The 22474-nt window shown below is 45.2% G+C and overlaps 1 protein-coding gene across 1 annotated transcript in view; it reads left to right on the top strand.

The window, feature by feature from the left end:
- The window catches only part of Slc22a4 (solute carrier family 22 member 4), a 57284-nt gene extending 34963 nt beyond the window's left edge, over positions 1–22321 (top strand). Inside the window, exons 4-10 of the mRNA XM_057773553.1 lie at positions 2650–2821; positions 7388–7514; positions 13622–13722; positions 14900–15114; positions 16588–16770; positions 19130–19265; positions 21828–22321. Coding sequence (XP_057629536.1) covers positions 2650–2821; positions 7388–7514; positions 13622–13722; positions 14900–15114; positions 16588–16770; positions 19130–19265; positions 21828–21903 — 1010 coding nt within the window. The 3' untranslated portion in view covers positions 21904–22321. The remainder of the gene's footprint in view (positions 1–2649; positions 2822–7387; positions 7515–13621; positions 13723–14899; positions 15115–16587; positions 16771–19129; positions 19266–21827) is intronic.
- Positions 22322–22474: the final 153 nt, after the last annotated feature.

The following is a 22474-nucleotide window of genomic DNA, read 5'->3' as shown; positions in this document are numbered from 1 at the left end:
TGTTCATTTGTATACATGCATGTGTGATGTTCATATGTATATATGTGTATGTGTGGTACCCCTGTGTGTGCATGTGTGGAAACCAGAAGTTAAAGTCATATGTCTTCCGCTATACTCTGTCACTAAATCTGGAACTTACCCATTTCAGCTACGCCAACTAGCCAGAAAGCTCTCAGGATCTTCCTGTTTCCATCCCCAAGTGCTAGAGTTACAGATGTGTGCTACCATGTCTGGTTTCCATATGGGCTCTGGGGATTTGAACTCAGGTCCTTATGATTGACTGACGACCACTTTACCCACAGAGCCCCCAACCCATTTATTTGTGGGGTTGGTTTTTTGTTTGTTTGTCTTTGAGACATGGTTTCATGTAGCTCAAGCTGGCACTGAACTCAGTGTATGCAGCTAAAGAACTCCTGAGCCATCCCCCTTATACTTCCTGAGCGCTGGGATCTTAAGTGTGAGGTGTCACATCCAGTTTGCATCACTGTCACAGATACACGAATGTGGACAAGTGGCTTTAACTCCTTATGCCTCAGCTGAATATTTGCAGGGCCGGAGTCAGAGAGTTCATTATGTAAGCAGTTAGCCTGGAATGGGGCTTAGAGAAGGGCTCAGAAAAGCAATGGCTGTGAAGATAATGGTGCTGACAATGGTGACAACGATGGTAATGATAATGATGGTGGTGGTGATAATGACGATAATGATGGTGGTCATAATATGATAATGATAAGTGATAGTGACTGATGATGGTGGTGATCGTGTATGTCTTGGTTACTGTTCTGCAGCAGTGATCTCACACCCTGATGGAAAGCAACTGAGGGAAGAAAGGGTTTGGCTCAGCTTACAGTTCCGGAGGGGCTAGAGTCTATCAAGGTGGGGAAGGCGTGGCAGCAGGAGCATGGGGCTGAGCTGGCAGTCAGGGAATAGGGTGATGACATTTTCTCCCCACGTAAACATGGAGAGAAAAAGAAGTGGATTCGGGCTATAAAACCCCACATTCTACCCTTAGATGTACTTCCTTCAGCAAGTCTCCACCTCCCAAAGGCTCCATCACCTTCCCCAATAGCGCCAGCAGCTGAGACTAAGTGTTAAAATACACAAGCCTATGGGGAGCATTTCTCACTCAAATGACAGCAATGTATAAGGAAGGGAGAGACCCCAAAAGTTATAGAGCATTAGGACTAATAAGGAGTTGTTTGTACTGTCCACCTTGATCCACAGGCTGGCAGATCTCTGTCCTTACCTGCTACCTGGAGCATAGCTAACTCATCTGCTCTACGACCCTGTCCCAATGCTACCATTTATCTACTGACCTCACACACAAATGAGAGTCTCAGTCCTCTGTGATTTTCTTTTCCAGATCAGATTCTCTGCTTCTAGATTTCTGCTTAGGAAGAACACGCGCGTGCACACACAGGCGCACACACACACACATGCACACACACACCACATACCCATTCATTATCACATCATAATCCCAGCCGAAGACAGTCAGGCTATGGTAAAATGTGTTCATTCATAAATTAAGGAAAGATCTGGAAATGATACTCAAGAAGGTCAAAGTAACCAGACACCACCCTAGGGAGAGTCTGCAGGCAGTGGGATGGCCCTGGGGTTAGAAGTCTGGTCTGCAAAAAAGAACTGTGGAAATTGGGAGACACCCAGCAGGAGACTATGAAGTTCAAGGTCAGCCTGACTGTTCTCAAGAAACTGAAAGAAAGATCAGAAGGAAACCACAGAGGGGTGTGACTCCCTTCTTCTAGGACCACGTCCCATGCAGGGGTGCTGCCCACATTTGGGAGGGGTGATCCTAGCTCAGCTAACCCAATCCAGAAATTCAGACATGCTCATAAAGTTTTGTCTTCTGGGTGAGTCTAGATTTTTCAATTGGGCAATCAATATTACTAGTGTGGGTAGGCCTTACACAAAAGGCCAAGCTCTTGCCCTTGGCCATATCTCTGTCCTTAGGTCAGAGGGCCCAGAGTGGATAGAATTCTAATGTGCTAGAATCCTAACCCGAGCGACAAGGCCATCTCTGAAGACCCGCTGCTAGTGACCTGCTGTGTACTTGCTGCACGGGACAGAAACCAGCTGCCAACACATCCTTCCCCAGCACTGCCAACTGCATGCGCCCTTGAGCCTTTGCACTGGGTGCGTGTCCAGTGCCGGGGCGGCCACTGCAGGGACAGCAGAACCGCTCCTTCCCTGTCCCATCAGCGAGCACTGTCTACCTGGGGAGCATCAGTTCCAGTGCTGACCACCAGCCCTGGGAATATCCATAGGCAGCTGGCTTCTGGGTGTCACATCCAAGGGTTCAAGGACAGGAGTGCGTCCTGACAGCCGGAAGTGCCACTGTTGTCTCCTAGGCCAGTGTCTGTTCACAGTTGCGGACAAGCGTCCCACACCCTGACTCCACACAGTGTCTCAAAAGAGCCACTCCTTGTCTCCTGGACAGGACCGTCTGTGTCTCCCACTGGCTTCTTATTCTGGAAATGCAGCATTCTCAGAAGGCAGATGTTCGAGTTTCATTGGTAGGGCCCTTGTTATGCGCCCATGGGTTCAATCCCGAGTAATGGAAAGAAACCCTATCTCAAAAAGCAAATGCCGAAGAGAATGGAAACGCTAACTCTGCCCTCTTGTTTTGAACAGGAACTGAAATTCTGAGCAAGTCAGTTCGAATTATCTTCTCCACATTAGGAGTCTGCACATTTTTTGCAATCGGCTACATGGTGCTGCCTCTGTTTGCGTACTTTATCCGAGACTGGAGGATGCTGCTGCTGGCGCTGACACTTCCTGGGGTACTGTGTGTCCCCCTGTGGTGGTGAGTACAGCCACCTTTCCAAGTCAGCCTTCCGCTGTGGCAGGCGGGCCCAGAGATGAGCCCACTGCCCACCTAGCTGCATGCTCTGTACTGCAGCTTGTCCTGGTGCCCCCACACCTCCAGCACTCTGCATCTCTGTGAGTGGGTGCATGCACTGTACAAAGCCTGGTTCTCGGGAATGCCAGCTTTCTTCCAGATGCTTCCCACTCCAGTCCCATGCCCATTTTCTTTTTGTCTGGGGAGCTGGTACTGTTAGGCAATGTTTTAAACTCTGTCCTCAGTTTTGGGCCCCTTTCCTTTCTTTAGAAATCCCCTTTCTTTATTCAGCCACAGTTCAGATGGTCCCAGCTACCCATGAACTCCACGTACATGATGCAAAGAACAGAACCAGAAAATAGTGCCCTGTTTTTCTTTTTATTTCCCAAACAATACACTCCAGCCACTCTTATACTGTGTTTGCATTTTATTAGGTGTTGAGAGGCTGATGGTGGGTAGCTCAAAGGCAAAATACCCAAGGCCTATCTCCAGCAAACTCCTCACAAATGGAGTGATACACATTGTGTTGGATATTATAAGTAATCCAGAGATATATGCATACAAAATGTGCATAGATTATATATAAATCTTATACCTATTTTATTTGAAGTTGCTTTGTTTTGCTGTGCTGGGATGGAATTCAAGATCGTGTGCATGGCAGCAAACATCTTCCACTGAGCTACACTCTAGTCCCAGTTTATTTTAGATGAGACCCTGCTATGTTGAGCTCCTGGCCAAGTGGTCCTCTCACCTCAGCTTCCTGAGTAGCTAGTGTCCAGGCACACAAACCACTGTGCCTGGCTATGTCATTTGATGTAAGAGGGTAGAACATGAGAGAATTTGGGGATCTGTCAGAGATCCTGGGATCAGTTCTACAGCGACCAAGGAACATGCAACTGTTCTTCATAATTAGTATCTAAGGTGTACTTGTTACATATGTGTGCTTTGTCCTAAAAATGATAATTATTTTTCAGCAGAATTTCCAGTATTCTAGGCTTGCCCTGGACTCCTCAATATGAGCGAAGGGTGGCCTTTTATCCTTCTGCCTCTACCTCCCAAATGCTAGGCTAACAAGTGCTTGCCACTACAAACAGTTCATGTAGCGCTGAAGATGGAACGCTGAACTTCATGCATGCTCGGCAGGCTCTCCCTGAGTTATATGCCCAGCTCCCCAAATCGGCTGTGTTTGAACAGTCTTAGCGAAGGTATTGTTTCTCCTATGGCAACCCTGCCCCCATGGAAACATTCATTTTAAGATGGAGATTGAACCTAGATCCCTGTGCATACTGGGAAAGTGGTGTGCCACTGAGCTATGCCCTCCAAGGCTTCCCCAAGCCAGCTTTAGGACAGCAGTTGTGGAAATAGCCAAGTTTGGAGATCTTGACTAAGTCTTACCAGGTAGGGGGTAACTGGAAGCTTCTGGAAGAGAACGAATTTCTTGTTTGTTTTTGTTTTTAAAGACAAGGTTTCTTTGTGTAGCCCTAGTTGTCCTGGAACTCGCTTTGTCGAACAGGCTAGGCTCTAACTTAGAGATCTGCCTGCTTCTGCCATCCGAGTGCTGGGATTAAAGGTGTGCACCACCGCCCGGCAAGAACAGATTTTTATAAATAGAAGTAAAGTTCTAGTCATAGCCCCCATTCAGAATTTCTCTTGCTCTCTCATATTTAAACAGGACAAAAGGAGACTGCTTGCACTGCTGTTTCCTTCCTCTCTCCTAATTCATCTTGGTTTTACTGCGTTCTGTCAAAATCCGGTCTTCTAGAAATGGCCTATTTTACTAACTGCTCAATTGCCACCTGCTTACATGGCTAAGTTAATAAAGGTTTCTTTGGTCAGTTTGTGGCATTCACACTTTGATTCTCTTGGTCACCCTGTGACACTTTCCTGGGAAACTGCCTAGAAGGACCTTCGCCTTTCTGCAGCTGTCTTGCAGCCATGGGAATTGACAAGGGTCCCCCTTGCCCTTATCTGAGGGGAAGGCTCAGCTGGCCTCCTCCAGGCTACTTCCTTTTTCCCCAGCCTGCTGTGGTTTTACAGCAGTAACATTTGAGAATGAGAAGCATATGAAGGTTTAGGTAGAATTAGTATTTGGAAAAAAAACAACCTTTCCTGGCTTGCTTTGCTTTGTTTATGACTTCACTGGGATTTGAAAGATCACTTTTTTTTTCTTTTTTTTATTGTTTGTATTAAGCTATATATTTTTCTCAAATCCCCTCACTTCCTCCTCTCTCCCATTCTACCCTCTCCTGTGACCAGATTTACTCAGGAGATCTTGTCTTTCACCTTCCTATGTAGATCCATGTATGTCTCTCTTAGGATCCTCTTTGTTGTCTAGGTTCTCTGGGACTGTGGCCTGTAGGCTGGTTTTTCTTTGCTTTATGAGTGAGTGCTATTATATTTGTCTTTTTGGGTCTGGGTTATCTCACGTAATATGTGTTTTATAGATCCATCCATTTGCCTGCAAATTTAAAGATGTCATTTTTTTTTTACCACTCCATTGTGTAAATGTACCACATTTTCTTTAACCATTTTTGGTCGAGGGGCACCAAGGTTTCCATGTTCTGGCTATGACAAACAATGCTGCTATGGACATAGTTGAGCATGTGTCTTTGTGGTATGATTGAGCGCCTTTTGGGTATATACCCAACAGCAGTATTGCTGGGTCTTGAGATAGATTGATTCCCAATTTTCTGAGAAATACTAATTTCCAAAGCGGCTGTACCAGTTTGCATTCCCACCAGTAATGGAGGAGTGTTCCCCTTACCCCACAATCTCTCCAGCATAAGTTGTCATTAGTGTTTTTGATCTTGGTCATTCTTACAGGTGTAAGATGGAATCTCAGAGTTGTTTTGATTTGCATTTCTCTAAAGGCTAAGGAAGTTGAGCATTTCCTTAAGTGTCTTCCAGCCCTTTGAGATTCATCTGTTGAGAGTTCTCTATTTATTCTGTAACACATTTTTTATTGGATTATTTTTTCTTTGGCTGTCAAGTTTCTTGAGTTCTTTGTGTATTTTGGAGATCAGTCCTCTGTCTGTTGTGGAGTTGGTGAAGATCTTTTCCCATTCTGTAGGCTGCTGTTTTGTCTTGTTGACCGTGTCCTTTGCTTTACAGAAGCTTCTCAGTTTCAGGAGGTCCCATTTATTGTTTCTCTCAGTGTCTGTGCGTTATATTTAGGAAGCGATCTCCTGTGCCAATGCATTCAAGTGTACTTCCCTCTTTCTCTTCTATAAGGTTCAGTGTGGTTGTTTTTATGTTGAGGTCTTTGATCCATTTGGACTTGAGTTTTGTGCATGGAGATAGATATGGATCTATTTTCATTCTTCTACATGTTAATATCCAGTTATGGCAGCATCATTTGTTGAATATGCTTTCTTTTTTCCATTTAATATTTTTAGCTCCTTTGTCAAAAATCAAGTGTTCATAGGTGTGTGGATTGATATCCAGGTCTTTGATTCGATTCCATTGGTCCTCCTGTCTGTTTTTATGCCAATACCAGACTGTTTTCATTACTGTAGCTCTATAGTAGAGTTTGAAGTATGGGATGTGATACCTCCAGAAGTTCTTTTGTTTTATGGGATTGTTTTGGCTATTCTTGGTCTTTTGTTTTTCCACAGGAAGTTGAGTATTGTTCTTTCAGGTCTGTAAATTCTGCTGAGATTTTGATAGGAATTGAATCTGTAGATTGCTTTTGGTAAGATTGCCATTTCTACTATGTTAATTATACCTACCCAAGAAAATGGGAGAGAAAGATCACTTAATTTTTAAAATGTTTATATATATGGGTGTTTTGTCTGCATGTCTGTCTGTGCACCATATGTGTGCAGTGCCTGGGACAGCCAGGAGAGGGCCTCAGATCCCCTGGAACTGGAGTCACAACAGTTGTTGGTGACCAGGTGGGGCCAGGAATTGAACCCTGGTCTTGTGGAGGAGCAGCCATGCTCTTAATCTACTAATTCTGGAGAGACAGCATTGTGAGAGTTAGTTACTATGCTGATTTATCTGGAAGTTTCCAATGGAACCCAGGCTGAGGGTCAGTAAGGAAGGCAGGCCACGCCCCACACAGCTCTGCCCGAGAGAAGCTCCGGATTGGTCACTTTTCCTGTTGCTGTCACAGAATGCCTGACAAGGAAAGAAGGGTTTGCCCGGGCTCACGGGTTGGGGTACAGCCCATCACTGCAGGGAGGCCATGGGAGCAAGGACTGGAGGCTGCTGGCCACACTGTGTCCACAGACAGGAAGCAGAGAGCACGGAGAGCTGGCACTCAGCACACGTTCTCCTCTTATTCAGTCCAGCTGCGTCAGGTGCCTTCCCACATCAGCTAACACAGTCCAGAGCTTGGCACCAGCTTGCCCAGAGGTCCGATATAAATTCATTGAAATGTCATGCTGTATGCTAGAAATGGAATTTGTGTGCTGATTAAAAATAGAATGTTTGCAAGACTAAAATGACCCAGGACTATTTTGCTATGTGTTTGCTAACATCAAATCCTGTGGTTATAAATGGTTATGAACCATTGCAAATGAATCCTAGGTTTATTCCCGAATCTCCACGGTGGCTGATATCCCAGAGGAGATTTGAAGAGGCAGAACAGATCATCCAGAAAGCCGCAAAGATAAACAACATCGTGGCCCCGGCAGTGATATTCCATCCTCTGGAGGTGAGTGAGCACGTGTGTGCGGATGCCCTTTTGAGATCAGCTCTACAGTCTTTCTTTTATGGAGTTTAATGCAACTCACTGTTTGTTAAGTGCCCACAAGGCACCAGGAACCCCACTGGGTATCAGGGATGTGATCGTGCTTACATTCTCAGATAAAATCTTGGGAGGCATGGTGCTGCACACCTGTGGTCCAGCCTTCTCAGGAGGTGAAGGCCTGAGACTTCTTACATCTAGGCACTTAGGGCCAGATTGAGTAACATAGTAAGATGCCATCTCTCTTACTAAAAATATGCCTAAAGTATTATTTATAAATTAAAAACAGTTTTAGGCATTTGTGGTGTTATGTTCTTTTTTTTTTTTTATTTGTTTGGTTTTTGTGGTTTTTTTTTTTTTTTTTTTTTTTTTTTTTTTTTTTTTTTTTTTTTTGAGACAAGTGTTCTCTGTGTATCTCTGGCTGTCCTGGAACTTGCTTTGTAGACCAGGATGGCCTCAAACTCACAAAGATCTGCCTGCCTCTGCTTCCTGAGTGCTGGGATTAAAGGCGTGCGCTACCACTGCCCAACTTGTGTGTTTTGTTTTGTTTTGTTTTGTTTTTATTTGTTTCAATGCATAAGCCCAGTTGTTAGTTGGCAATTTTATTCCCTTAGTACCTAATTTGTGTGATTCCTTGTGAATTATGGATATTAACCCCTTGTCTGCACTGTCACTGGTAAAGAATTTCTATGAAGTACTTGCTCTGTGATCGTTTGCTATATGAAAACTTAATTGCACGTTTTTCTGTCTGCTGGCATTTGGGGATTCTCCTCTGCCAGTAAGGTTCTGTTCTTCCTTACCCTAATTTCTGGAAGAGTGTTTAAGGTTTTTTTTTTTTTTTAGAAGTTTTAGCATTTCTGGTTTTAAATTAAGACCTTTTGTCCATTTTGACTTGATTTTTGAACAGGTAAAAAGATAGGAAACTGATTTCATTGTTTGCAGGTGGAGACCCAGTTTGCCAGTATCATTTGCTGACCAGGCTATCTTTCTGTTTTGCAAGTTTCCAGTTTGTGTTGGCATTTGTGCCTAACCATTGCAAAGTCACATACTGATGATTTTTATAATGTGAAACATATAACATAAAGCATATAACATATAACACATAACCTGTCTATTGGTTCTTTGGGAATGCCACATCATGCACCCCAATCCCACTCATCTCCCAGTCCTTCCATGTTCACCCTTCGCCCCTGTATCCTTCTCCCAAAAGAAGAAAAACAAATCCATATCCTTCCTCCATCTTTCCCACCTCTCCAGCACGTATTCCTTTGTCATAGTGCCCTTGGGCGCTGCAGTGTGTCGCACAGTATCCCTTTTGCTCAAATAGCTTTTCCTGCAAGTGTTCATTGCAATGACCTGTTGGCCATTGATACCCCATCAGCACCGGACCATCACTGAACCCCTCTTCGATGTCTGCTATTGCCCTGAGTCATGGAGATCCTGCAGCTATGGTTCTGAAGGACCAGTCTCTTCACGTGCTCCAACAGCTCATAGATGGGGTAGTCGTAGCAGTGGGCCAACTCAAAGCCCTGGATGTAGGCCGAGGTGGTAGCTGTGTTGGTCAGTCTGGGCTTCCACGTCTCCTGCACCCCTGCCCTAGGAAACAGCTCTCCTGCTCCTGTGCCCAAGGCTGTGGCCATCTCTCCCATGAGGGGGTGGTGCCAGCTTTTCCACTGGGGTGGCTGGTAAGGGTTAGAGCCAGTTCTCCTTAGGCCAGTGAGGGGCAGGGCCAGCTCAGCACAGCTCTCAGACCTCCACGTGGTCCTGGGTGTCAGAGAAGACCCTGGGCATCCTCATGATCATGGCCCTCAGCCACAGGTCAGGCCTGAACAACACCATGGATTCAGGCAACAGTGCAGATCACCCAGATCAGGATGGTCCCAGCAGAAGCATGGCCCTTGGACATCAACACGGCCTCCATGGTGGTCCAGACCACAGGCATCCATCTGGCCCTTGGTGGAAACACGGGCCATGTACATCAACACAGACTCCAACTGTAGAAGAACCACGGACCCAGACTTGGTCCTCGGCTGCAGCCCAGGCCAGAAGTTACCATGGCCTCCGGTGGCAGCACAGGCCCCTCTGATCAGTAAGGCCCCAGAAGCAGCATTGCCCTTGGGCAGTAGCATGATCGCAAGTGGTGGCCCAGACCACAGACCTCCACCTGGCCTGGCCTTCGATGGTAACACAGGCTACAGACATCAACATAGACCCTGGTTGCAGAGGGCCACGGACCCAGACATGTCTGTTGGTGGCATCAAGGACATCACATGGTCTCGGGTGGTCACACAGGCATTCACGTCAGCCTGCCCTTCACTGTCTTCCAGCCTTCAGTTTTGCCTCTCTCCACAGCACGTGGACCACTCTGCTCATCTCTCCAAACATTTCCCCACCTTTGCTCATGGTAGGGAGACTTGCTGTATGGCACCCACAGCAGGCCTCTTAGGCTGATGGCTTTGAAATACTCACCGTACCTGGAAAACATACACTTGAGGGCTGGTCAGCCCGTGATCCCCTGTATCCTGAATTACACCAAGGCCTGCTAGAAGAGCAGTACATGTCTTCGGTTGTTGTGTCGTCCACGTCCTCAATGCCCGAGAGCACGGGCTCAAGGCTCTGCTCCTGAAGGCAGGCGGCCACGTGGAGATGCTGATATACCATGGGGTTTACTCATATTGTGACAGTGAGGGCTTTTAGGGTGTCAGGTTAGGCTGGTTCCTGGAGACGAGAAAGCTGAGACAGAGCCCCCACGCAAAACTGTAGGAGGCAAGCGCAGTTGATGCAAAGGGAAGTAATGACAGAGGAAAGAGGCTAAGAACCCCAAGAAACAGACACTACACGGCAGCTGTACACAGAAAGATAGCGGGGTGGCCAAAGCCTGAAGAGGCAAGTTCACACTTGGAGGATGGTGAGATTAACACAGATGAGCAGAGAGGTCAGGATACTGCTGGCCGGAGGAGGGAGAGGACCCTCAAGGCCTTGGTGGTTGCATCAGTGTTACACATGATGTGTGCTAGGGCCTGCACTACTGGCTTCATCAGCAAGCAGAACTCTGTAGGGGATGGCGGACATGTCAGTGATAGACCCCAAGGACTTCAACCATCCCTGGCTATAAGGAACCTTTCTAGAAGCAGCTACCATGGCCATGGCTGGAATCTTCATTTCAGTGGCCACGAACCCAGACTCTCAGAGGGTTACCTGGACAAAGCATCCTTAATCTTTGCTGTTTGAATTCACAAGTTCACCCCAGTCCCTAGTAAACTTAGACACAAAAAGGACGTTGTCATAAATAATGCTTCTGCCTTTCAGGGCCATGTGTGTATTAGTATTTATCAGATGGAAAGTTTCATTCCTATCTTCAAGAAATGTAGTGTGATAGTGTGGTTATGGAGATAATATCTACACCATAAAATTGACATCAACAAAAGAAGAATGAAGTCCAGAAGCACAAACCCCTGATGGGACCTTTCTTCTGCCTGCTGTGATGTGCATCTGTCTTGAACTGGGCACACCCACTAAGGGAAATGGATCCCTTGATTTCCTAGCCTGGACAGCTCCCCTGCCCACCACCAGCTAGGACCCTATGTAGGAGTGTCTGCAGCAGCCTGTACCAGCCAGTGCAGCCTTCTCAGAAAGCCGGTGAAGAGACCATGAGGTACAAGGTAGTCTGCCTGACTCACGTGATGCTCATAGGTAGCCACTCATAGGGCTCTAGCTATGCGCTCCATTTTTTAGGAAAGGAGATGGAAGTACAGAGAAATGACTTGCCAGAGATCACACTGCTACTGAGCTGTGGTTTTTCCTGGGTTTCTCTGGGATCGAGTGCGTGCTCTAATGAATGGCAGTTTTCAGTTTTCCGTTTTTGTCGAGGTTATGCTGTTAACTTGGACTGGAAGCCATGTAGAGTCTCATCATCTTGAAGAGCAACCTTAAGCTTCCCTGGCTTTGGAAGAAGCCCCTTCAACTGACTCATGTACCTTATCCAGAGACATTTGGGCGGCTCATCCCAGATCAAGGACAATCATGGATTCAATAATATTCTTGTCCTGATGTTTTTGCACCCTTGTCACTAATCATGGTCACCTAAGAAAGCTTTAAGTAAACAGGTTCCCAGGTCTCCAGTCCAGTGAAAGATTCAGAGGAATCTGGCCTGAGGGGACCTGGCAGTCTGCATTCCAAAAGAGGCCCTATAGAAGTGGGATGTGTTGATCCAGCCTGGCCCTTGGGTCCTGTGATGTATGTGGGATCCCTAGAGCCCTGCATGAAGATGTCCAGGTCCCACGAGTTTAAGCTTTCCTTTGTGCTAACAACTATATTATAATATATTATATTGTATTATATTATATTATACATTGCTGGATATAAATCACCAACACCTTGCAACAGAGAAAGAGCACCATGAGGGCTGAAAAGATGGCTCAGTAGTAAAAGTGCTTGCCACATAAATATGAGGACACAGGTTCAGATCCCTAGAACCCATGCAAGTGTCTAGTAGGCATGGTGACCCACTTATAATTCCAGCCTTGAAAGGTGGAGACAGAGTGTCTTAGTTACTTTTCTATTGCCGTGACAAAACACCATGACCAAGGCCACTGAAGTCATTTAACTGACCTTGGGTTTCTGAGGTTTAGCCTCTAATGGCAGAGCAAAGGCGTGATGGTAGGAACAACTGAGCGCTTACATCCTGATCCACAATTAGGAGCCAGAGAGAGCACATTAGGAGGAGTGTGCCTTTCAAAACCTAAAATCTGCCCCCAGTGACGCCTGCTCCACCAAAGCCATACTTCCTAATCCTTTCCAAACAGTCCTGCCAGCTGGAGCTAAGTATTCAAATATATGACCCTATGGGGGCATTCTCATTCAAAACACCACACGTGGGATCCCTGGAACTATCAGGCAACAAGATTAGCCATGGTAGAAATTCTAGATGTGGTTGAGAAAGCTGGTCTCAGCAATGAGCTGGGAAAGTGATGGAAGATGATTCCCAGCATCAGCCTTGGGCCTACATGTGTACACATGCATGTGTGCGCGCGCGCGCACACACACACACACACACACACACACACACTGACCCCTAGACATTTTGGAACTTCATGGCTCCTTCAAATCACTAGGCTCTACAGATCCCAGCTCAGTGTGATAAAGGCTAATCACATGTTAAAGCTGAGTGGAGGAAAAGTTGGTCAGCACTCATCAATGAGGCTGAGGTCATTTATTTTGAAGGCTTCTATCTAAAATTGACCACATTAAGCATTTCAAAGCATTAGAAACTCAGGAAACAATATGGGAGATGGGCAAAAGAGCGAGAGCCAGATGATGAGGAGAAATTATGTGAAATGCTAGCGTTTGGACATGGCATAGCCATTGCACTAGGAACTTGTAGCAGCTGTGGTTACTGCAAGCCCCAGCCCTTCAACATCCCAGCATGGGAGTAGGAGATCACATCCATCCCTGGTTCTAGCTGAGGAGTTATTGGTCGGTAATGGCTGCTGGTGGGGAAAAAGTCATTTTCTTCATGGGTGCAACATGAAGGAGGAGGAGAACATGCTGGGAAAAAGACAGATTCCAGAGGGAGTGGGAGAGGAGTATGATCAAAATCCACTAGAGGCATGCATGAAATTGTCAAAGCCTGAATTTAGAATTATGTTGTAAATAAAGAGAATAAGTACCACACTTGAAGATGTTCTTGCTGGCCTCAATTTTTGGACTTTAAAGAGCTATCAAAAGTTCTATAAGAGTTGTAGGAGTGGGCTAAGATGTAGTCCCATGGTAGAGAGCTCACTTAGCACACGAATGGCTTCAATCCCCAGTATCAAACCTGGCATGGTAATGCATGCCAGTAATCCCAGCACCAGGGAGGTGGAGGAAGGAGGATACAAACAAGATCATGTTCATCTACATAGTGAGTTAAAGGCCAGCCTTGAGATACATGAGACCCTATCTTAAAATAATAACAGTAATAATGATAATAACATTTTTTAATTAATTTTTTAAAAAGAGTTATATGCCCAAGTTTTCCCCATAGGTACTTCCTGCCTACCTCTTTATTTCATGTTTTATTTATGTTATTTTAGCTACAGGAGCTAAATTCCTTGAAGCAGCAGAAAGTCTTCATTCTGGACCTATTCAAGACTCGGAATATTGCCACAATAACAGTGATGTCCGTGATGCTGTGGTAAGCAATGGGCACTCTGGGAATGCAGATGTGTGACACCCAAGTATGCAACTGGTTTCCTCTAGTTGGAAGGAATGTGACAAAGCCTAGGCATCCCCCGCAGCAAAATGAGGACTGTGGAATGCTAGACATGTCTTGGATTGATTGGTGGAACTGAATACTGGGAAAGCTATAGGTAGCAACAAGTCTGTAGTATGAGACCCTACCGTGGAAGGTGATGGGATTGAGGCTGCAGATGCCCCTGGGGACCAAAGCAGAAGTGTTAAGTCTCCACCTGCTTTCTGGAACTGGAATGGTGAAGTTAGTGTCACCTGCCTCCCCAGTAGCAAATTAATATGTGATTTTAAGGCACAGAAGTAATGATCTGACTTTATTACCTAGATTTAGTAACAAGTCTTCAAAGAAATAAGGAAGGAAAAGTAATAACAACCTATCTGCCCCAGAGATGACAACACACAGACACAAGCACACACAAATACACACACATGCACATGCACACAGACAGACACATGCGCACACACAGCTGAGTACCAGAATTGGCAGGCTCTCTACTTTAGAGCAATGCTGTTTTGCAATTAGAAAAACATCAGTAAGAAATATCCTGGGCCACAGCCGCTGTGAGCTCTCTTCACTCTTAGCTGTCTGCACACATCACTCGTGCAGTGTATCCCTACTAATGGCACCAGGAGCACCGCGTGTGAGAGTCACTGGTTCTCTGCAGAAGCAAAGTTAACTTTTTCATTTTGTTTTGGATCAGTCCTATGTCCCCACCTGGTCTAATAGAGACCCAATATGTTCTGAAAGCTTTCTTCAGAGATGTGTGTTCTCCTGTCATGTTCAGATGTCCTCAGGTGTCCTCAAGTGTCATGCTCAGGTGTGTGCACTGTTGACTTGTAGTTTATGCGGAATGGCATTGTTCTATAGCACTTTCTGCAAAGACAGCAATATTTATAATCTGTTTTGGCCACCAGCTCATGTAGCCACTAAACATGTGAAATGTCATTTCAACTGAGAAACTGAGCTTATAATCTCAGTTTAACGTATTTCCACGCAAATAGTCCCACATGGCTAACACCTTCTTAGAGGACAGAGGGCCTAGACCAATTCATGACCATCATAAAAGTTCAGAGAGCCGTGGGCCACTTTGTTTGTGATTTATCATTTGTCTGTCTTTCAGGATGCTAACCTCAGTGGGTTACTTTGCTCTGTCTCTCAATGTTCCTAATTTACATGGAGATGTCTACCTGAACTGCTTCCTCTCTGGCCTGATTGAAGTTCCAGCCTATTTCACAGCCTGGCTGCTGCTACGAACCCTGCCTCGGAGATACATCATAGCTGGAGTGCTGTTCTTGGGAGGAGGTGTGCTTCTCTTGATCCAAGTGGTACCTGAAGGTAAGAAGTTAGCCCAGGCTAACAGCATCCCGGAATACCTGGATACATTAATGACCTAGAGTGACCAGCCTCTCATGAGTCACCACTCCCTCGTAACACAGCTCTGACATCACCAAACGTTCATCAGTCAGATAGGCAGGTGACAGCTGACCGTGACATTTCCTATGTTCCCAACAATGGTGCCAGCAGGGTATGGTGGCCCATCCCTATAATCTCAGCACTTGGGAAACAAAGGCAGGAAGATCAGTTCAAGGCCAGTCTCAGTTGCATAGCTAACTTGAGGCTAGCTCGGGCTGCATGAGACACTGTCAAAAACGCAAACAGAAACGGCAGGATAGTGCACACAGAATGGCCCAGTGGGTAAAGGTGCCTTCCACCCCACGCTAAGGACCTGACTTGCATCTTTGGAACCCCATGGGGGAAGGAGAGGACTGACTCCAGCATCTCTTCCTCTCCCCACACCTATGCCCTGACACACACACACTTGCCCACAGACATACTAACTAATAAATGTGGGGGTGGTGCAATAACACCAAACAAAAACTCCAAAGTCAAAGATAATACAAAGGGAGATGTATTTCCTTTCCCTAATGTATCTAACTTTCTCCTTTTATTAAAAGACAAACTGGTATATTATTGATACATTGTAATATGTAAAGAAAACTTTCTTTTTGCTGTTAACTGTTTAACCCCTGCAGTACTAAGGTTTAAACCCAGGGTCTTGTACTAGCTGACTATATCCCCAGCCCTTTGTTTATTTTTATATAGAGGCAAGGTCTTGCTAAGTGACACAGCCTGGCCTTGAACTCATTACATAGCCTAAGCTAACTGTGAATTTATGATCCTCCTGCTTTAGCCAGTGAAGTATTAGTAGCTGGGATTACTAGCACGCACCGAAGGATATCTCAGTGTTAAAGTACATAAGGACCAGAGTTCAGATCCCAGAACATGAATTGCTCGGCAGGCATGATGGTTCACCTGTAATTATAGCCTTGCATGACTACACACATAGAAAATCATGCAAACAGCATATACATTTGTACACCACACGAATGAAAAGAAAGAAGAATTTCTTTGAAAGCATGTACCACCAAGCCCAACTAGAACTAGATTTCTTAATAATAAAAATTAGGAAAGGAAGGGCTGGCCCCTCTCTTTAGAGATTAAACCTAACTATATTAACATCTAACAACTCACTATGAAACTGCTGTAACAACAACAACAACAAAAAAAAAAAACACAAGTGGACAGGGGCCACAGTATTCATTAATAATCTAGAATAAGAGCAGCTCCAGGTCAAGGCCACCCCTTGCCTTCCATCGTCAACCGTGTGCTGACGGGGATGTTTAAGGACAGAGTCTTGTCCAGCAGTACTTTATGAGGAATCACCACACCGCAGCAAAAGGAGACCATAAGGGAACCGAGTTCGTTTCAGTTCTAGAAGCACCTGTCTGAAATGAAGCTCTTTTCCAGATTATAGCTTCGCGTCCATCGCCCTGGTGATGCTGGGGAAATTTGGTGTCACCTCTGCCTTCTCCATGCTGTATGTCTTCACAGCAGAGCTCTACCCGACCCTGGTCAGGAACATGGCCGTGGGCATCACCTCCATGGCCTCTCGGGTGGGCAGCATCATCGCTCCCTATTTTGTTTACCTAGGTGAGATTCCTCTTGTTCTGTCTTCAAATTCATGGTTTATTTTAATTTTTTTAATGTATTTTGCATGTGGGTGCTATGTGCGTTGTGTGTGTGACCAAGGACCTTCTTTGGCCAGTCCCCTCATAGGAGGGGTTGGTGAGTGTCCTGTGCTTGTCACATACTCTGCCTGGTTAGTTTCACAGCCCGGCTGCAGGAACAGTTCATCTTAAAGCCCTCGCCAGTTTCTTTTCATGATGATTCCCAGTGACCCCTTGGATGTAGTAGTAAGATCCTCCTGCTATGACTCTATTAGTTTCCCTTTCTCTCTCTCTCTCTCTCTCTCTCTCTTTCTCTCTCTCTCTAGATTTAGCAAATTTTGTATTTTATGTTTGTGACGTAAGCATAGCACTTTTGTCCCTGGTATCCAGGGAGGTCAGGAGAGAGTGTCTGATCTCCCTGGAATTGGTGTCGTGGAAGGTATGAGCCACCATGTGGGTGCTGCGAATGAAACTTGGACCCTTTGCAAGAGCAACAAGTGGTCTTTACCACGGAACAATCATCCAGGCCTGAATTCTGAGGATAATACTGAGGATAACCCCCTCAGTGTTAGCAGGAAGCAGGCAAAGGGATGGAAAGAGCAGAGATTCTAACTAGTGGACAGGAGTTAGGAGTCCTTATTCTTGGTGGAACCAGACATCAGAAGGGTTGTGAGAGCAGGGGCAGACAGGCACAGAGTGTCAGGATGAACGGCACACAGAGGATGCTGAGTCCTCCCCAGTGGTCCGGTGGCTAGACTCAAATTTTCTCTGTGGCCGGGCGGTGGTGGCGCACGCCTTTAATCCCAGCACTCGGGAGGCAGAGGCAGGCGGATCTCTGTGAGTTCGAGGCCAGTCTGGTCTAGAAGAGCTAGTTCCAGGACAGGAACCAAAAGCTACGGAGAAACCCTGTCTCGAAAATCCAAAAAAGAATAAAAAATAAAAAAAAAATTTCTCTGTGGTATGAATGAGTTCTTTATAGTACAAAGAAGTCAGTCTTCTGTACACATTTTATACATGTTTTATAAATATTTCCCTAGGTAATCATTTAGAGTTTACTTATGTTTTTCTTTTGGGTTTTTTGCTTGGTTTTTATTTTTTCAAGAAAGGGTTTCTCTATAGCTTTGGAGCCTGTCCTGGGACTCTCTCTGTAGACCAGGCTGGCCTCGAGCTCACAGAGATTTACCTGCCTCAGCTTCCTGAGTGCTGGGATTAAAGGCAGGTGCCACCACCGCCCTTCCCAAGAGAGAAAGTTTTAGTTTCTGTATAATCAAATATAGCAGTCTTAAATAATATTGAAAGGGGCTTAAGTGGGATGTTGTTCAGTGTTCTGAGCCTAGTCTTCATTAGGAATTGACTGGCATAAACAGACTTTCTTATTTTTCTTCCTGACATGTTGGTTATCTACCAGATCAAACATACACACACACCCCAGAGATGAATTCTCAGGAAAGGTACACTCTAAAGCCAGACAGAGAAAGAAACACATTTTCCTAAATTTAATACACCCTGCACAGTTGCCGAGCACAGCTGCCGAGCAATACTTGACAGCATACTGTGTAGGGTGGTGCCAATTCTCACTATACTTCTCAGCTACACTTAGATGATCCAGTGCTGGGCCACTGGTTCACAAGAAGCTGAGCCCAAGAAAGATCCTTTAATAGAAGATGCTATTTCTCTTAACCATACAAGGCCACAGAGAAGAGATAAGACTCAAGAGCACTGTTTACCTTATCAGCCAAAAAAAAAAAAAAAAAAAATACTACATGCATGACTGTTGTTTTTCTGTTCTGTGTACAGAGAAGCAGCAAAATGAGGGACTCTTGTCCTCCTGTTCAGTAGCTCCATAAAGAGAAGTCGAGCAGGGCTAGCATGGGGCTCAGTACAATCCTTGCCTACTAAGGAAGCACAAAGCCCTGGGTTTGACACCCCCCCCCCCCCCCCAGTTCTGCTTAATCCTTGGATAGAGTCACAGAGGTGAAGGCAAGAGAATCAGATATTCAAAGTCATCCTCAGCTACATTGCTAAGTCCTCTCACCACCGATCTCAAGTATTCACACCTAAGGAAGCTTTGACAGTGAAGACATCTATCCAAGGAACATCTGTCATGCACGGTTGAACAATAGCTTAGAGCCTAGCAGTATGCTAATGTACAACCAGGGGGTAAATAATTATAGGAGCAGGCTGTGGCATCTCACTAAAACAACCTGTGGTATTTTGCTGACTATCCTTCTTCTGAAAAAGTTTAGCCTAAATCTGTTCTCACAGCCTGTCTGCACCTTGACAAAATGACTCCCAGGAGCATGTGTGTATCTAACTGATGCTCTGTGTCTGGTGCTTTACAGGGGCCTATAACAGACTACTGCCCTACATTCTCATGGGCAGTCTGACCGTCCTGATTGGAATCATCACGCTTTTTTTCCCTGAAAGTTTTGGAGTGGCTCTACCAGAGAACTTAGACCAGATGCAGAAAGTGAGAGGGTAAGTAGCAAAAGGATTGGAAGAATAAACGTGAGAGAATATTGAGCATGGTCTGGAAAAGAGGAGCTCTGAGTGGAGATTAGCGGAGGGGCACTGAGGAATATTGGCATGGCGACGGTGGAGGGATAGAGACCAGTGGGGCAGGAGAGAACAAAGCCCAAGAAAATAAAAGATCTGGCCTCATTATATAGTGTATATATAAGTATACATATATAATATATAAGAAGATTGTAAATGTTAAGACAATTAGTGTTCTTATTAGTATATTGCTTCACACTAAAGATTGTGTGTATCGAGCTCTTTCTAAAAGATGTTTATTTTCCTTAAGAGTTAAAAAAAACAGTCATTGCATTCAGAAAAAAAGTCAATAAAGATACCACAATTGTTTGGGAAAAAAGAAAATAAAAGAATTCAGAATATGATTTAAAGCAAACTAACCAACCACATATCAACTTAAAATCCTTTGGGAAGAACAGGGCACACACGTGTAGTCCAAGCTTCAAGGGAAGGGTAAGGTAGGAGGGTCACATGAATACAGGAGTTCAAGACCAGCCTGGATCAAATGATGAACCCCCTCAGTGCCCATTCATCCATATATACATGCATACATGCATATGTAAAAATAATCAGAATTTTTAATAAAGAAAAAAATACATCAAGATAAATTCTAGAAAAATATTTAGAACTGAAAATACAAAATCATGAATCTACAAGAACAAAACAATTTGTGTAAATGTGAGCAAAGAGGGGGAGACAAGATCAAGAGCTAAAGGTCATCTTACACACTGAGACCCTGGCCCCACACCAGACAACCAACAAAAAACAGCAAAATCAAAGCTGATAAGAAGGGGGAAATATGTAAAGCACAAATGTAGACAGAGGCTGATGTCCCAAGTTCTGCAGTCGTGGGAAGAGGTTTTGCCAGCAAAGGACAGGAACTGGCTACTTAGAGAAGGTAAAATTTAACTGTGCAGCACACATGAAAATCAGTCTACTCATCATACGTCTAAAGAAATAGAGGAGCCCGTGAGATGGCACAGAGGGTGAAGGTGCTGACCACCAAGACTGGGCACCTGAGCTCCGTTCCTTGATCCGAGAGTGAAAGGAGAGATTTGATTTCCCCCAGTTATCCTCTGTAGTAGATACCATTCTGTTGTGGTGATAAAATGCTGTGGCCAAGAACAGCTTACACAGAAAGGTTTATTTTGGCTTACAGTTCGTTTGCATCCATGTAAAAACCAGGCATGACTTCTGTAATTCCAGTTCCAAGAAAGCAGAGGCAGCGCTGACCCTGAGGCTTGCTGGTCAGTCAATCCGGTCAAATTAGTGAGCTCCAGGTTCAGAGAGATACTGACTCAAAACCCTAACATGCACCTACATACACATTTGTGCACACACACATCCACACACACAAGAATACAAATCTGGGTGTTCCCACAATTTGGCTCAATTCTAACACCACACCTAGCCATCAGACCCCTCAAGTGTGAGGGCCCAATCCCACACCTTTCTCAAACTGTGGATGCCAACTACAAGTCGTTCTCACTAATGTTTGACTTGGCTACAAAAGTCTGGGGTCCCACAGCTCCCATCTTTGTGTTCAGCCACTTGTTAGGAAGCCTCACAGCTTAGGGAACACTTCCCTCACCAGCCGTCAGCACTGTCTGAGGAAGAATACAGGCAGCTGGGTGCTGGAAACCCTGAGTGTGGGGCTACTGCTCCCCTGACAGCAGAGGCAGGCCATGGTTCAGGAGCTCCCCAAACCTCACAGGATGCAGATTCTCCATCCTGTGCGCTTGATTGGTCACTCACTCTATCCCCACCCTACCCTTCTCTGCAGAGGTTGAGAGAGCAAAGCCACAAAGGTCTGTGCTCTTAAATGAAGGCTTCTTCTGGGAGCCTGTCCCCATGCTGGGCTAGCTAAGCGCCCTCATAGAACTCAGGAAACCACAAGAGATTCGGGAGCTTGGTGCCAGGACCCAGAGGCAAAGCCCAAAAAGGTGTAAAGCTCAGCGGTTAGATGGAGAAACTGACTCTGAGCTGCATCGGCCTGGCTCCGAATTCCCAACTTATGGCGTAAATTAATTAATGGGGAAAGTATTTGTCTTCTCAACCGTCGGTCTTCCCATTTATTACATGGGAATATTTCATGTGACTGCCTGGGGGTTCTGTGAAATAAAGTGTTAGCCGTGGCAGACCATAATAAAGCTAAATCCGTATGTGTAGATAATGGTCTGTCAGAAATTTGTACAGGTACTTGTGTTGATAATTCATCTAATCATTCTGATTCTTCAGTGTAATTCTTCAGTATTGCCATGAACTCCCTACTACCCCTCAATCCTTTCTTCATGGAAACTGAAGCGCTAAGATTCTAGGTTTTGTGTTTAATCAAGAAAGTAGCTCAAATCCTACGTCATGAGGTCTGCACCTGTTAGGTTCTTTAGTTAGAATTCACAGGTTTTTCACTGATCGAATGGGGAAATGTTTTCCGGCGTCAGACTGGTGTTTTAAGGAGAAGAGTCCTAACTGTTTAATTTTTTTCTGCCACTGTTTTCTTTCCAGGTTCAGATGTGGGAAAAAACCAGCAGCCTCTGTGGACGGAGAAGAAAACCCCAAGGTTCTGATCACTGCATTCTAATAAGGGGTCCCCTGCACTTGGCAACCTGAGACACAGATGTGAGATGACCCGGGGGTGATGGAACACACCTGTAATCCCAGCGTGTAGAGGAGGGCAGGAGGATCAGGAATTCAAGGTCAGGAGTGCCAGACCAGCCTGGACCACAAGCAACCTTGTCTCAACAAAAGAAACCAAATCCAAGCCTTTAGTGCTGAAAGGGACTGACAGGAACGTGGGCGTTAAGCTGGACTTGTGGAGAAAGGCATGTTGTCCTCTAAACTCTGGCCCTCTCTTCCAGATAACCTTGTTTTTAAGAACAAACATTTCTAAAGTGTCTTGACCACTAACTAGTCAGAGACATAGGTTTGTAAGATTTTTCTTGAAAAGGTGTTAGTCAAGGACTGGCAAAATCCATATGAAGATTAACACACATTTCCAAAATGCTATCCAAATAAAATTGGTTGTATTATCACAACTACTTGATGGTGACAGTGTTTGTGTGTTTATGTGTCTGTGTGTGTAAGGGTAGAGTTGATCCAGCATGTTCAAGATGAGAGGAGTTTCTGTAGCCAAATGATCCTTGGACAGTAGG

This window comes from Chionomys nivalis, chromosome 7 (genome assembly GCF_950005125.1).
Source record: "Chionomys nivalis chromosome 7, mChiNiv1.1, whole genome shotgun sequence".
Lineage (NCBI taxonomy): Eukaryota > Metazoa > Chordata > Mammalia > Rodentia > Cricetidae > Chionomys > Chionomys nivalis.
Note: the sequence above shows the minus strand (reverse complement) of the source record. Positions and strands in the feature narration are given on the sequence as shown.